The 17,270-nt window shown below is 47.2% G+C and overlaps 1 protein-coding gene across 7 annotated transcripts in view; it reads right to left on the reverse strand.

The window, feature by feature from the left end:
- Nucleotides 1-904: 904 nt before the first annotated feature.
- The window catches only part of APLP2 (amyloid beta precursor like protein 2), a 68,241-nt gene continuing 51,875 nt past the window's right edge, over nt 905-17,270 (reverse strand). For 2 of the 7 annotated variants that reach the window (XM_088476243.1, XM_088476238.1), the window contains 11 exons: nt 13,543-13,673; nt 13,372-13,446; nt 11,871-12,029; nt 11,350-11,478; nt 9,456-9,555; nt 9,184-9,357; nt 7,110-7,145; nt 6,070-6,146; nt 5,663-5,737; nt 1,503-1,658; nt 905-1,035 (listed from right to left, as the gene is read on the reverse strand). In XM_088476243.1, the coding sequence (XP_088332369.1) occupies nt 934-1,035; nt 1,503-1,658; nt 5,663-5,737; nt 6,070-6,146; nt 7,110-7,145; nt 9,184-9,357; nt 9,456-9,555; nt 11,350-11,478; nt 11,871-12,029; nt 13,372-13,446; nt 13,543-13,673 (1,214 nt within the window). In that variant the 3' untranslated portion in view covers nt 905-933. The remainder of the gene's footprint in view (nt 1,036-1,502; nt 1,659-5,662; nt 5,738-6,069; nt 6,147-7,109; nt 7,146-9,183; nt 9,358-9,455; nt 9,556-11,349; nt 11,479-11,870; nt 12,030-13,371; nt 13,447-13,542; nt 13,674-17,270) is intronic. The other 5 variants (XM_088476236.1, XM_088476240.1, XM_088476239.1 and 2 more) reach the window with 3 other exon arrangements.

Consider the following 17,270-nt stretch of genomic DNA (forward strand, 5'->3'; position numbering starts at 1 on the left):
ATTTGGCAATCCCACACAAAAACCCAATGGCTAGAATTCAAAACTTTTTGTATGGAATGGATACTTCAAATGTATTGGTCTCAAGAACAAGAGAGCATTGTTCCCTGGTAATCCTGGCTTCCCAAGATCAGACACACAGAGGATTCATCAGTAGTACACATTTGCTGCCCACGACCAGGATTTCAAAAACATCCAGTCTAACAGGTTAGTGCGACAGCGGCTTACAGGAGTCAGCCAACTGGAGACACGGGGACCCCTCTGATTTTATCGGCCTCAGAACACCACAATTACTAGCCGTCCATTGTTAAAAAGGAAAAATAACACAATCATAGCAACTTACAAAGGTAATCATTCTCGATATTTTAACATTTTTTAAGTCTCCAAAATTCTCATTATTTGATTCATTTATGTTCATACAATTTTTATTTATTTTTTTTGCTTTTTTTTGTGTTTTTTTTTTAAATAAGCCAGCAGAATAGAAAGAGGCGGCATAAACACAGATTCTACTGAAGACAGAAATGAACATTTTTTTTTCCATTTATCTATATATATATTTATATATATTTATACAGTATGCAAGAGACATACATACACACACACACAGTGATCTGAATGGCATCTTTCTGTTTAACAAAAAAAACCTACATCTTAAAAGATCAGCGATAAAATATTCAGTGAAGACTCCGCATTAACTACTCGTCACCCGTTTAAAAGAATGGAAAAATTAAATCTCGAAAGTGATACTTAGAGTCCACGAGAGCCCGGGGAAACGGGCAACCTCTCTCCAACACGATTGGTCAAGCAGTGAAACCCAAATCAACGCCCGCTCATTATCTTTGGCCCCAATTTCTACTACATACTCCCCCTTACCCAGGCTTATGTACCCACCCACCCTACCCTACCCTCCCCCGGTCCCAAACCCCATCTGGTGTCTCAGATTTGCATCTGTTCCAAGTATTTGTAGGTGGGGTTCTCGTAACCGTGGTTTTGCATCTTGTTCAGGTGACGTTCTTCAGGAGTCAACATGGGATCCACCTGGAAAAAAAAGAGTAAGAACACAAAACACAATAAAAGCCTAAAAGTAAAACAAAAAACACTGGAAGTAAAACAATTTTGGATGGTGAAATTCCCCACATTCATTAAGGGAATATTTGGCTTGATGGTCAAGCATCTGGAGCAGTAGTTGGCATGAAGACAGTCAAGCGCCTCAATGGACCACAAATCACCAGAACTGAGTTACTGCAATGATTGGACCGAACAATCACTCCACCACTGCCCTGCTCATACCATCTAACCCACAGAGGGTGAAGGAAGCTCTCAGGATAACAGATGGCTGGTTCCATCCTGGCGTACTTCGTACATATCCCCCCCCTGCCCAATTTTAATCACATGACTTAAAGAGCTAGCGTGAGCCATTTTATATTAACAGTCGAGGTACGAGCATCTGCCCACGCCAGCAGCGAAGTGTTCTCTTATTGCCCTCGTTCACTATAGGCACTCACCTCCACAATCCCGTGGCTTATAGTACCATACTGTCTCTTCCGCAGCAGGACCAGACTGATGACTATGATCGTAGCCACGGCCACGGCGATGACCAGTAGGCCAATTAGCGTGCCGCTGCTGAAGCTGAACTCACTGCGCAGGGGGCCGTCTGTGTCCTGCAAGAATACAAAAAGGTAAATTTAGCGTAAAGGAGGAACGCAGACCTGAAAACTATTAACATTCAAGTGTTATCCCCATTATAGTGTCCGCAGCACCTTCTCCTGCCCACTATGACCACGTAAAAACTAAACCTGGAAACTTGGGCCCCTGGATAGGGCCATATACCCTACATTTGTATGTAGCAATACACCGCTGGGCTAGGAATGGGAGGGCACATAAATACACAGTCTAAGAGAAAAAAAGCTATAATAAAAAAGTATTCAAACTAAAATCTTTAAACTGGTGGCTTTTCAGCCCTTTCCTAGACAAGGTTGACCCCGGTGAATGGCATCCATATAGCGTATACAGCAGGTAATGACAGTAATGTGCTCTGGATGAAGAGTCTCAAAAGTAGAGTAAAGATAAAACTCCTGAATGTTAGTCTTCAGCTTTGCAGAATGTTAAAACGATCACTAATAATTTTTTCGTCCCTGTACATTAGGTCTGTCTCACACACAATAAACATCTTCTAATTATACCCAACTGCCCCCCCCCCCCAGTTTTCTTGCAGTAATTACAGGGATTCATTAACAACGGTGTCAAATACATTTATTCTTCACTCCACTCCTGAGACAAGGTCAGTGGTTATGAGATGAATGGTTACGGGGGAACATTCATAAAGGAATGCCAGTCTGGGCAGCTGCTGCGGGCCAAATACGCAGCTAAACCAATATATTGTGTTAGTAGAACAAGCCCAAACAGTCAGGGCTGTCCAACGTGAGAAAAACAGATTTGCTTTAATGTCTTTCAAGAGAAGTTTTTCAGAACACCACATTTCAAGTTGAGGAGTCCGCTGGTCATGAACGCAAGGTCAGACGCATCAGCAAAAACGGACATGGAGGTCCTTAACAAAAGCCAAAAAGGAAACAACAAAAACAAACAAACAGTGATATACTTATATAACCCGTACTATCAAACAGCTTTCAAGGTCTGTAAGATGTACGTTTGACATGTAGTAGAGACTAGCGTGTGGAATGGGGCATATGGCATCTCCTTCCACCAATATTCATGGAACTACAACACGCAAACACCAGAAGCACAATTATTAAGACAAAGACAAAAATACATCTAAATTTAAAGGGTGCAAATTTGTCCGCTTCAGGAAGCTCTCTCAAGACCTCCACCCATTAAAGGCCAGAGTATGCCGCCAACTGGTGATTTCAAGGACAAAATGGACCAATTTGCTTTAGAAGAGAATAGTATAAACTGGAACAGGGACGGTGCGGTCAGCAAGGCAGAGACAACCAGTCTGATCATGGAGGATACAATGGCAGAACTCATTTATACAACTATCATTATGACCGCCCCAACTGTAAGATAAGCGACAGCAACAGCCTCAAGATTGCACAATTTCAGCAGCACGTGACAACAATGGGGCCGATTCGGCGTAACAAGCAAGTCGGACACATTGCGAGCGCTGAAATACATCTTTGCCTATGCGCAGATTTGGCCGCATCTATGCAACAGCACCACCCCCATCCATCCACTTAAAGTAGCAGTAGTCACCATCAGTGGGCATCTGCGCCATCCTGATGCTTGGTGCAAGGGATCCATCTGAAATCGGATGGATCTCTGTACGCACAACTCAGCGTAATCTGCAAATCCGCCTACAAACCCCCGAATCACTTGCGAACGTCCCACCGCCACCCATTCACACCCAGTCAGCTACATGTAGTATCGCAACTGAGACGTTTGCACAGTGGTTGAATCTGCAGGCTTTTGGAAATGAGTGTAGCAAAAACATAGTGAATGCCCAAGACAGCTGATCAGCCAAGATACCATGCCTTAGCGTCCCACTCATTGAAATGGCCAACCTCTCTTGGGGGCATCATAAAAGACAAACAGGTCATCCATTCTGTTCCCTATAGAAATATAGGTTGTCAATGCCCTTACAACGTCCAGAGAACAAAGCGAGCCCTCTTCCTCTGAAGACATCCCTGGTCTAAGGAAAGAATCATGTATCCTGATAAAGGTGAAACTTGGGAGACCACCTGTCACAGAATGGAGGGTTCAGGCCTAAGTCTTTGTGAGAAGGTTAGCCATCACTGCCATGATCTTTGTGAACACCCTCGGTGCAGTAGCCAGGCCAAAAGGCAAACCTAAATCAGACAGTGATGGGATGGAGAGGAAAATCTGAGGAGGTATTTGTTTCCCTCCCAGATCAGAACATACTCAATCACCCTTCATGTCCATGGACACCATAAACTCCACCTGTTCCCTGTGGTTGAAGATGTAACCTAAGGAACTGGTCTACTCCGCAGCTGAATACTTAGGGAGTTCAGGTTCAGAAGTTCGATGGGTTGAAAGAATCTGTTGGATTTTTGGACTAAGATTTTGATAAAGACAAAACTGGAGGAACTACCACTTGTGGACATCTAGGACTGAATGGCAGAATGTTCGGCCTTGTCTCCAAGAAGACAGATAGTGATATGGTTGGGGACATCTAGGATATATATCCTCTCAAGCAAGCATCTATGGTCAAATGAAACCACAAGTCCCAAAAGAGAAGCCATCAGGAAATCGCACTCCTACTGCATGAGACCTGTCCAAGTTGGTTTTTCCATCTGCTGAACTCAGAATCAGAAAACTGTCCCCCAGTGGTCTTGCACCTCATCTTCCCCGTGGGATGAAAGGCATAAAACCTGGAGACCTTTGGTTTAAGGGCATTAACAGGAAGATATGACATTTTGTGCCTCTCCGTATTATCCCTTTAAAGGTAGCAACTTTAGGAAATGTAATGATAGTCTTAGATAGGCAAGCTATGGCAGCATCCATCTTAGGCGGAGATTCCCATTGCATGTAATCTTGCTTAGGTAGAGGATAATGGTACTGCTACCTACGGACCAGACTCCTACATTAGGCTTAGTTCATGCTTCACCTAACATGTCCTTCAAAAGGAGGATGAGGAAAGTCCTCTTGATCAACCAGGAATCAGTTTCCAGAGTTTCCCATCCCCTATATTTAGTGTTTGCCAGAACGTCATGCCATTAATCCATTAGTCAGCGCTTCCTGTTGGAGTTCCGTGGGACATAATTGAGTCTCAGGGTCTGAGTCTTCTGACAACTTATATTCTTCTGGGAAGGTGAACTCAAGAGACAGATTCTTCGAAAGAGCTGCCAGAAGCTGGTGCTTCTTTGGTTCAGACATGGTGGTGATGTCTTCAATGTGACACCTGAAAAGGCCACTGCACCAACATTGCAACACCATCAAGTGCAGTAGAGGAGGAACTTGATGGGCACCGACTGGTCCACAGGCTCAGGAGAGGAAAAAACCTGCCCCATTGCTTAGCTTCGAAAAGACCAACTCGGCCGCTGGTCCTCAGCCACACATGGAGAGAAAAGGCTGGAACATAGTCAACTGTTTGCGACCGTCCCTTCAGTCTATTTCCTGTACATGCTCCCCTTAGCGACCAATGTACCTTCTCAGCCCAGTCCTGGCATCTCTGGCCATGGCATGCCCATAAAAGCGGTCTAAAAAATAAAAAAAATTTAAAACTTTGAAAACTGGCACCCGGCTCCATCTGACCAAACATAAATTTCCTGCCAGGCTTTCCGGAATACAGAGGGGGAGGAGAAGCAGATAATTTTAGGAATGCCCAAGCTCCAAGAACGCCCTATACACCCCGGGGTTCCCCAACAGATATAACCAAAAATAAATACCTCACTCTTACATTACCCATCTGTTTTGCCGTATGCCATTTATAAAAATGGTTCTAATCACAAGTCGGCAGAATGATGAAGTACCAAAGGATCTTCCGTATGAGGACACTACACAGAGGTTACACACATGAGGATGAAGAACACAAAACATTGCCCAGCTTTCATAAGAGTTCCCACGCGTGGGGATGGTCTATAGAACGACGTCATAAGTTAGAACGTTATCACAGCAGTTTCCCCTATACACACATAAAGCTGTCTGTGCACCCATTGCAGGAGAAGTCTTAGTGATGTCTCATACATACCAGCTCATCCACTAGTCCACTGACTCTTTCTGCATTGATAAGCATTTCCTTCACATCAAGCGTCTCATCAATCACCTGGAAACAGTCATGGAGGTTAACAAAAATAAATAAATATATAAAAACAAAAAAGAAAAGTCCACCACAAAATATGGAAAGCAACAGAACAGGTACAAAGCTGGGGATAGGAGATGGCGTTGGTCTGGTAAATCCACCTTGGGATCAGTGTGAATTATGATGTAGAACTACGGTATTAAAATCTGTAACTGACTCGTACGCACACTGCTAATCTGCATTGCAGACATAGAACCCCCCCCCCCACCTCAGTACACTTTCCTGATTGAACAGTCTCTATGGCTATAGGTCTGTCTGGACAGCAGGAGGACACAGGACAAGCTGGAACATCTCACCACTTTCTCGGCTTTGCTCTTGCTGTTGAGAATCTTCTCTTCAGCACCTATGAGGGGTCTATCCGCCATACCGGAGCCTGGAGGGAGAACAGGGTACGTCAGTAGGGTGGGACGCTCAGAAACCACAGAGAGGTAGAGAGAAAGGAGGGCTTGTACCTGGAGCTGCTACCACATGAAGGCCGACGAGCGCGGCAACCGAATTATGCTAAATAAACCCAGTTTCCCAAATCTTCTGCACAGAGAGAGTTGCTCTACACAATCCTATCAAGGCTCAGCTTTTCGGGAGTCCTTTTATTATTTATTTTTGATTAGGTTTTAATTTATAACCAAAATATAAAAGTTGACTCTCGAAACGGGTTTAATCAAAAAATATATATTATACAGGGTAAATAAAAACAATTGAACAGATCAAAGTTTTTAGGACGGGAATCAGCACGGGTGTAAGCTACTGTAGCATTTGACGAACTAACAATAAAAGTTACATTGATGCCCCCTGCCAGAGCCCTTACTTAAGAATGTAAAGAGTAACTTTAAAAAGGTGCAGGTACACCGCCAGCAGAATGTATCCGACTAGAGCAGGCCTGGCCAGCCTGTGGCTCTCCAGTGGTTGTGATACAACAAGTCCCAGCATGCTTTACCAGCTGATCGGTGGGTGGGTATGCCGGAGAGAAACAGGATGGCCGTCCTGGACCAAAACGCTCCTCTCGTTCCATCATGTGGTTGTAAGCTCCGATAACAAGCGAGACACAAAGACACCCTGGTCTATCAGTCCTACACCTCACACATTATACTAGAGATTGGGATGAAAACCAAGGACACTGGAGCAGTAGCAATCCCCATTCACCAGGAAGAAGCCAGCAACTCACCAAGAAGGAAAGAGAACCAGACATTTAAAGGTCACCAGACACTGATCATTTTAGAGACTTCCACGATTGTGGGGATTTGCTGCCTTCAGCAAGAGGTAAAGGGGTCACGCGTGGAAATGAATGTGACAGTGACAGAGGGAGATGGGATGGGGGAGCAGTGTGAGCGTAACCAACCTTTTCTCACTGGTAGGTAGGCGTCCCGTGGCGATTCTAAGCAGGAGATTGGGGGGAGAGGGGGGAGGTGAGAGGGGGAAGAATTAATAAAGGAAAAAAAAAAAAAATAGAAAAAGCAGAAGAGGTTAAAAATAACTAAAAGGTTTGGGTGATCATCAGGCTGCACGTGTGAGCAGAGAGAGATACTTGTCCCCTGCGATAAAGGGCTGTGCGCTGAGTGAGAGATTCCACATCGCGGCCACATATAGATCACCACAAGTGTACATTAATATGTGTGCGGCCAGGCAGGGACAATACAGGGCCTTCCGGTCTATATAGCATGCGGGTGCAGAACTAACCATGCCGTGCTCGCAAAGCGGCGACAGCTTGCCGTGCAGTCACACAAAGTTACGTCTCGTAACAAAATTGCAATTTTATACTGGGTATTGAATCTAGGTATTATAGGCCGTTACTGACATACGGGGAATTTTTTTTTTTTTCCTTCTAAATGAAAAAAAAAAAAAAAAAATGAAAAAAAAAAAAAAAAAAGTTAAAAACAAAACTTTTACATTCACAGGTCAGAAAAAGAAAAAAAAAAAAGTTACATAGCGCTAAATAACAAACATGCAATTCCAACCGCCTATGTCTAGCCCATACACATACAAACATTTTTCATCTTATCACGTGTATTTTTAACTACAAGAACGAGATTTATAAAGACTGGCCCCGTTAGACATACAGTAATATTCCTATAATGTGTGGGGGAAAGGAGCATTACTCACAGCCCCACTGCTAAGCTAGTGGCCTCCAGCATAACGTCCCAACTCCTGCCTGCTGACCTGATGCAGGGAGCAGGGCTAGTGTTCGAATGCTTCCTGTCCTGGCTGCAGACTCTGACCGCTGAAGCACTTGGCCTGCGCGGTGAGCCTGAAGACACCACAGGATGCCCCCCTGTACACAGCAGCGGGAGGTAATAAACCCTTTAATAAAAGCCCCCTTCACCCGCTGCAAAAGCTCATTCTATGTATGGAGATTCCAGGGCCAAGTAGCCTATATGAAAGGTACCTGTAAGATTTATTTCCAGGACCTTGCCAACACTGAAGAGGTCTTTAGCAACTCGGGAGCTGGCACAATTCCTGTCCACACTGATGTAACCACGTATAATGGTGCACTTGGCATAACCGTGTAGAATGTTAATGTAGGGAGTTACAGCCTTTAATAGCCAAATACACAGTGGCTGGCACAGAGAGCTTGGTGTTACAGGTACATGCAAGCTCAGGCATAGGGGCGATTCAGTTACAGGCCATGCACACAATGTGCTATTTTGGAACGGGCGTATTGTAAGTTTTCCCTCTAGCCCCATAGAAGTGCAACTTGCGATACAGGTACTGTATACAGGTCCACATATATCTAGCCTCCTGGCGTGTTAAACAGCCCTTCTAGTCACGCCATTCCATGACTCCATAGCACCGAGCGATTTTGTGCATCTTTCTACCTTCAAATGCGTCTTATTGGCACAACGATTTAAAAATCGATAGCACAAGCAGCTTCTGCTGATTAAAATGATATGCGGCATGTCTATGTTCTGTGTGTGGGACTGCCGATGTATCTGCATGCTAAGCACTACGTTACAGTGTTACAGCCGCTGACACTGTAACGTAGCATTCCGCATGCAGATACACTAGCAGTCTCACACACAGAACACAGGCATGCTGCATATCATTTTAATCAGCAGAAGCTGCTTGTTCCATCTATTCACATATTTGTGCAACTAAGACGCAATTGAAGGTAAAAAGACACAGGAAAAGATTCTCAGCGCTACAGAGTCACACTGAGCTCCCGCGTTGTGTGGCACGACTTGTAGCGCACGGAGGATAGATGTATTTGGACACATCTGTAAGTGCGCAGTTGAGCATCATGACAATGCTTGACAGCACATAACCTATAACTGAATAGACCCCTTAATGTCTGCTAAGGACCGGTAATTTCTGCATAAATATAAGCTAGAAAATCATTAATGTTTAAAGCTACAAAACAACGACCACCACAAGTGTCCTGTTGCCAGACTGACACAATACAGGCGAGGAGTAAATACCTTCTGATTCTGTGATTGCCGGGAAGGTTTTCACCTGGAAGGGGCGGAAGGGGGCGCCCTCCCTTGCTGGGGTCTCCTCGCTCTCTTCTGAGCTCACCTGGACGTCTCCCTGTGACTCGGAGAAAGAGGAAGTGAACTGGTCCATGTCCGCTCGCTGCTCCTGGAACAGATCATCTGAAAGAGGGGGTGGGCGGAGGGGAGAGGACAGGAGTGAGGACCCTCCAAACCTCCAGCCAGGAGAGCAGAGTTTTTACGGCGTTAAAGATATTCACCTATTTCATCCTGAATTTCATCAGCGACATACGGAACTTTATAGAGGAGGGACAAGCTCTGGTTCATCCTTTCCTCAATCACCCGGAGATGGGTCACCACCTGACAACACAAGACAGCCACCGTCAGTTATGTTGGTGCATAGCAGAGAGAGGACAGTACGCCTAACAGGAGCACAACGGACACCGGAACACTTACAAGAAAGTCCCTACTGAATTTATACAGGAGTACTCCAGTGTCTGGGGAAGAGCTACGCTTTGGCCCAAACATTGGCTTCCTCAGACAGGCCACCAGGAAGCAGGCAGGATAGTTTTGTATAATATTTTATTCTGCCTTGGCCAAGCAAGGTATAGTGAAGCCCCGACACATGACTGACAGCCATACACTATAACTTGTGACTATATGTACTAAGCTACTCAATAAATGAGACCCTTCTACCAACAGTAAATTTTATTTTATACATTCGCTATTGTAATCCCAGAACAGTATAATTACACTGAGAACCGCAGTGTTTTTTTTTCTTTTTCTTGCCTTGTTGATCATTTTATAGACCATTTTATATTGGGAAGGCTATTGAATAGTTTCACCACCAGGGGGAGACTGCGATACATGATCTGACCACCTGTACTGGAAACCATTGAACCACTAAACACAGGCTGAGGGGTCTATTTACTAAGCAGTGTTAGGAGACAGACTGAAAAGTGATAAGGTGCCAGCCAATCAGCTCCTAACTGCCATCTCGCAGGCAGTGTTTGAAAAATGACAGTTGGGAGCTGATTGGCTGGCACCTTATCACGGACACTGAACCACCAACCCTTCAGCTAGAGGACAATGAATGGACAGTAGCTGACGCGGAGGATCAGAGTAGGGCGCACTATGCTCCGAGCCCCAGAAACCTGCGAAGGGCTGGATTAGAGAGTCGCTGTGCACAAACATGGGACTAATAGCACAGGCTGATGGCGGATTACTGAGATCTGGTGTTATACTGGCCACTCCTACAGCAGTCAATAAGCCTCCAGGTTCTATTTTATACTACACCGGGGGTAGGCAACCTGGGGCACCCCAGCTGCTGTGGAACTACACCTCCCAGCATACTCTGCCAGTTTTGCTGCGAGGGCAGGGTATGCTGGGCTGTGTAGTTCCACAACAGCGGGAGGACCACAGGATGCCTAGCCCTGTATTATATCATAGCTGTATGAGGATTCTACTCGTGTCTATATAATAACCCTGCAAGGTCTGTCCCAAGACAGGCATGAACAGTGGAAGAACAGTGGAAGAACAGTGGAAGAACAGTGGAAGAACAGTGGAAGAACAGTGGAAGAACAGTGGAAGAACAGTGGAAGAACAGTGGAAGAACAGTGGAAGAACAGTGGAAGAACAGTGGAAGAACAGTGGAAGAACAGTGGAAGAACAGTGGAAGAACAGTCTGACCCGGGACAGACTTGCTCCCTTCCCTCCCCCCCACTAACAGGTCCTACGGCGGTCAGAGAGAAGAGGTCCAATATGCTAGTGTTGTAAAGAATTCTGCACACCCAGTAATCTGCCAGAGTTAGGCGATATGTGAAAAACCCTGTTCTACATTTTGTATGTATCGCACTATGCTACTTCCACATGTTAATATTATATAAATCCTTATTGGTCCTTGTTACCATAGGGGGCACTATAATCTGGACAAAACAAAGTATTGACAGGCCTGGCATAATCATGCTCCCTAAAAACAAGCTTTTCTCTGAAAGACTGGTGTTTAAAACCCTCAACCAGGATCCTTGCAAAGCCCCTGCTGGAAATGACGGACCCACCACTTCCGCGAGGATGGTTACATCATCGGATCAACAGAAACCGGCCCCTGCGGCTGCAGGTTAGACGGGGAGCCACGAACTAAAACGGACCCTTTACCTGGGATTTCATCTGTGCGGCTTTCTCTGGATCCACGGTGACGACGTGCTCGTAGTGGCGGATGGTGTGTAGTCGGTCCTTGTTCTCAGCCCGCACGTAACGCTTCAGGGCCTGGAGGATACGGTGAGGCTGAGAAACAACGAGATGCACGTTAGACCATTATTATGCCGGTGAAACGCGTTACTTCACCTATTTTATAGGTTGGACAATGCTTAAAAAAGTCGCAGTGACAATCAGCGGACGGACCTGACAAAGTGTATCCCTTGCAGCGGTTACTCTAACCAGGAGGGGATAGGGCGACTTTTTATAATTCTCTATGCAGAGGTGATCTATTATTCCTATAATAAATGGCTGCAAGTAAGAGCGTCACCCACTTCTAGGTCTTCGAGTCTACGGATTCTGGCCACACAGACTATTTCCTGCTACATATACACCCAGTAAGTGAAGCCTGGGCGTCTCAGTGGGCATTGGAATGGACGGGAGGGTCTTTAACCCTTTAGGAAGGGGCCTTTATAACTCACACGGGGGGAGTCAGCTTGCAGGGCAGAGAGATAGTTCTCCAGGGCAATGCGGCGTTTGTCGTTCAGCATGGCCTCCACGCGCTCCAGGTGAGTCTCCACGAGCTGCTGCTTCTCATGGGCGGCCTCCTTCTCCAGAGCCTTCACGGTGGCCTGGTAGTGCTGCAGGGAAAGACAGGATGGGAAGGGGGTAAAAGGCATTCTTCTATCTAGGACACAGGTCACGTACAGCTGGGAGACACATGACCGCGCTACACTGGGACCGGAACCTCGATCCCAGCTCAGGGTTAAAAAAAAAAAAAAAATCCATTAGCCAGAACTCAGGTGCGTATCATTAAAGTCATCTGCTTGTGACTGCTCCACACTTCTCATTATAGCGGATACTCATTAACCATGACTGTAGATGATTACAAAGTCACCCAGAGCCAAAACAGCCAATTTCCCCTTCTCCTGTTTCTAAAGGTTTCAGAAGGCAACAGCGGACGGGAAAATGTGCAGATAAGATTCTAGGGCCAACGTGGCGACGCCTGGGAGCGCTTTCTGTACACGCCAGTTATTTGCTTTTCTCCAGTGCAAGAACAGGGCCCTCGGACTTTCCCATTTGCTTTAAACCAAATGTTTTCTCCAGAGGCCCAAACAAACAAAACGTAAAGCGCAGGGAATAAACGAGATATAGTATCAGCCACGGTGTGCGTACACGAATCAGGATTCCTTGCAGTAAGTGATTAACTGGATATTACACTAAGCTCACAATATTTGTTGGGGTAGAACATATATTATATCATTGTTGGGTGAAATACCGACGGCTTAAAAGCCATCGGTTCAAATCACGAGACATCATAATCCTGAAGCCGGCTAGTAAGGATCTTTAACCCTGCCCTCTCCCCTTCCCCTAACCCTCCCCTTGGGGGTGCCTAATCCCAAGACTCGGGAGGTGGAGCCTAATCTTAAGCCCCCCCCTTGTGGTGCCCAACCCTAACCCCCGCCTCCCCACACCCTAAATCTTCCGGGGGTGTGTCTAGCCCTAAACTCCCCCCCGGTGGTGCCTAAGCCTAACCACCCCTAGCCTAAACCTAACCCTCCCGAGGGGGGCCTAACCCTAAGTCTCCCGGGGGATGGGGGGGGGGGGTGCCTAAACCTAACCCTCCCCCCACGGCTAACACCTCGCGACGCCTGGCATCCTGAATACATCCCTTCCCAGCTGAATAATAACCCAGGTATCTACGTCTGCAAGTGGGATCCATCCCAAATACAGATAGACGGGACACCGGTGTCGGCATCCGGACGGTGAGTACTAGGGTTAGGTACTAGAGGGCAGGTTAGGGGAGGGAGAGGGTTAGGATACTGACAGTCAAGCGTCGGTATCGGGATTCTGACCGCCGGGATCCTGCCCCAACCCCAGCCAGCCCTATAACCACTTTGTTATTCTTATTTCAGACCGAGCTAACGGATGTGCTCCAAACACCCGCGATGCCCTAGACTGCGGCAGCGCAAAAACCTTTACCTGTATCAGGGTCTGCTTCTCAGCCTTTGGCAGGTTCTTAGCCTGATGCCCGGCCTCTTCCCATTCTTGTCTGGCCTAAATTAACAGAGATAACAATAATGTGGATGATTCCAATGACAGTCCCATTACCCCCCCCTAGACAAATACTTGTTTAAAGGTCCCTGGACTCACCCGGTCCATACGGTTCCGGTGTCGGACTTCCAGCTGCTCTTTAGCTTTCTGGAAGCGGGCGTGCTCATTGTCATCAGCGGGAGTCTCTAGATAGATGTCCACGTCATCAGCTGGAGCAGCAGTGGAGGGGACTAGAAAGAGACCAACAGTTCAGTACCCTGCACCACTATTACTGCCCCCCACCCCAACCCGATCCACCCCACCTGGACATTGGAGAAGGATTGCAACAATAGATGCAGATAAGCAGCAGAGAGCGAGTCTACAGCACAGATACATTAATGTCACATGCTGGCCGCCCAGCGATAAATCTCGATACATTAAAGGTCTAATCCAGGGGGAAGAGCAGAACTTTTCTCCAGCTACAAAGCTCATGATCACTACATGATCAGCTGCAGAAAATACCCCAAGGCCAGACCTCAGGCTCTTGTCACCTCCTCACATGAATAGGACCCAAGTCTAACACCTGTTTTTAGTGTACCATCCCTTTTAAAAGGGCTGTGAAACATTCGGTCATGGCAAAAGGCTTTTTAACTGGTAAATCACAGTGGAGCACATCACAGCTTGTAACACTCACCCGGAGCTCAGGCTTGAGGTCATTAAACCACCATGATTGATGGAAAGATGGAATATTGGCTCAGCCCCAAGAAAGCAGCCGCCCCCCCCCAGCTGTGCGCAGTGGGCTGACCTACTTAGTAAATGACAGTCTTTGTACGTTATGGTCCGCGCATCTCACAGGTTATAGTTTAGTGCCCCTATGGACATTGTGAGATAAAAGAACATTAATCCTTTACAGATATCAGACATTCACCTTTGGGTACACACACCTGCACGATATAAGCCCCCAATTTGGCCGATTTAGCCAAATTCGAACGACAAAAATCAGGCATACGGTAGTGTGTACGCCCAATTTGCACGCTCCTGCGGTCGCATACGATATCGTGTGACTGGCGTGCTGCACGGCCAATCACAATATTGCATGCGGAGCCATACATCTTAATGAAGGAGGGAACATGTGATCGTTCCGTCGTTCATTAAATCGTGCAGTGTGTACCTGCAATCGTGCGATGTCCAGGGTGAAGGCAAATCGCCCTGAAAATCGGCCGTGTAGGTGTGACCCTTAGACCAGGGAGAGTTTTCTAAAGGAAGGTCTAGCGGAATGGAAACAGCGACTGCAAACTTGCTACAAAGTTTAAAGACTGGGATAACTCTGCTGTGTGAAGCCCATTGTCCCTCTGATCTCTGAATTCATAAAAGGTACGCCCCCTGGTCATCTCCCACCTTTCTCAGAGCACCCGATCGAGGGCGGACAGGCGGCGAGTGCAGTAAGTAGCAGAGAAGGGAAAACATTAGGGTGCTGATAACCTCATTTACAAGAGGTAAAAAGCCAGAGAAGAATAAAGCAGCAGGAAAGCTGGACAGACTGGCTAAACATAGATCGTGTCGGAGCAGCGGATGTAATAGAACACGGAATACATTAGTATGGTTCTGTCTCTGCAATCACGCAGTGCAACACTGATGTCACACTGAGAAATCTCTCCATGATCCCTCGGTGCAGCCATGTACCAACGGGCAGCTAAGGAACACAGCAAGCAGATGTGAAGACCTCTCTGACCCCTCCCCCCCCCAGCTGACATCGATGCCACCACGGATGTGACTCCATACAGGTAGCTGCAGCAATGAGTCTTGGCCTCTGTAGAGCTACCCGAGGTGCACAACCAGGGCCCTGATTCAGACCCACTCGCGAGCGGCTGTCCACTCGCAAGTGGGTCGATGTTCTGCACTGAGCATGCGCACGACGGAGGGAGCTCCGTCGTGCGCATGCGCCAGACGCGACGAGCGAAGGGCTTTCCTTCGCTCGTTGTGTCTGATCAAAGGGGGCGTGCTGTCGATGTTGATTGACAGCACGCCCCCTTTGGTGGGCGTGCCGGGGGCGTGCCTCCCAGATGGGGGCGTTCCCAAGGGAACACCTACCGTCAGAAGCAGGCCCACTGACATCACTAGTGATGTCAGTGGGACTGATTTTGGCTCTGATAGAGCCAAAATCACTCCGGGGCTTGCGGTTGAAAACCTCAACCGCAGGCTCCGGCTCGCAGTTTCGAAGGTCGCGATGGTCACGACCATCGCGGCCATCAAACTGCACGCTCGTATAGGCTGTGGGTGGTGACCCACAGCTATACAAGCGTCCAGGAGGACGCTCCATTTTTATGGAGGGCGGCCCTCATTCAGAGCGTGCGCTCTGTTCAGAGCGTACGGCTCTGAATGAGGGCCCAAGTCCATTAAATATTCAGTATTTATTGGACAGGGGCTGAATGCACCCTTGCATGCGGGTCAAGCCTGATTGTTCTATTCCACCCATAAAAGGCTGCACACCTACAGTACAAAGCTGTGCAGGCACTATCGGGGTCTGTGGAAAGCTCAGGAGATACCTGGTGGTGCTGTACATCTATTCACGTACTATGAATGGCATGTACTATCACAGCCACTCCTCTATTCATTATGAAGTGCTGCATTAATATTAAGTCTGTACATATCAGAGGCTGCAGTAAGGTGCCATAAGAGGGAGCTCCTGCTAGGGCCAGAGAAGGTAACTTAATAAGCACCAGGAGATTCTAGGCCTGACTTATCACGCTGTGACACGGAGCTACAAAATATCTATAACCCCGGGGGTGGGGGGGGGTTGGGTGCGAGCTGAAATGCACGAATAGTAACCTGTTTGGGCGCCCATACAGCACTTTTCGCGATCGCACCCAGCACTTTGGTCGGGTGTAGCAGTTTTATGCGGCTAAACCTGACCTCTTTGGGCGTGATCGGCATCAATCGAATAGCGCCCCGCCATCTCCTGTCACTTTAGACGCGAGATCGGGCGCGCTAAAACAATTGAACACTGCCCCATGTCTATTGATTTCTGGCAAAGCTTGAAAACACCCATCATGGGATTTATAACATCTCTGCCCAGCGTAATCATATACAACGCGTTTACTTAATAAATCGTCCAACTATCTGCAGTGCTGGTTGCACCATTAGTAATTACATCACTGAGGCACGAGGAACTCTGTGCCTCCTCCAAGATCTTCAGATCGCTCTGTGGCTGCATCCACTGTAGACTTTAATGGTCAGCTGCAACCACCACCACAGTATATATTCTCCATAGAGGGGGTTTGTACACCTTCATCAACCATTCACTACTTCTGACGGGATCAACAGCAGAGTTTTGGAAAATGAAGGGTGTGTTCCCTGCCAGGACACCATGTCTCAACAGCGCTGAAATACAAAGGGATTTGTAGGTTTGCTAAAGGGAGGGTGTACAGCCCGGTCAAAGTTTCCACCAGTGTTTCTGTAAGCAGGGAGAGTCTCTATGTTGCAGAACAATCTTACAGTCTACGTCGACTGTCCTGCCCCAGCCAGGAGACATTAAGCGGCATATATATGCATGTTCAGAGATCAGTACGAAAGCCGTGGTTTAGAGCAGCACAGGCACGCACACTTGTAGATCAGAGGAAAGCAATTGCTGGATTGTGCAAAGATTAGGCCGCAGACAGACGCTGGGAAGCAAGAGACAGAGGAGGAACAGACGCAGCAACATCAAAAAGACGCTGCAGACATGAGGTTAGAGGACTTTAACCCTTTACATCCACTCACATAAAAAAGGGAAGCACTTCAGGAGTTGGGTTATATGCCATGCCAGCTAAATGACAGTCTTAATGCAGCAGTTTTAGTGCTCGAGGCCC

The sequence above is a fragment of the Taudactylus pleione genome, unplaced genomic scaffold (genome assembly GCF_031769625.1).
Source record: "Taudactylus pleione unplaced genomic scaffold, aTauple2 ptg000185l, whole genome shotgun sequence".
Lineage (NCBI taxonomy): Eukaryota > Metazoa > Chordata > Amphibia > Anura > Myobatrachidae > Taudactylus > Taudactylus pleione.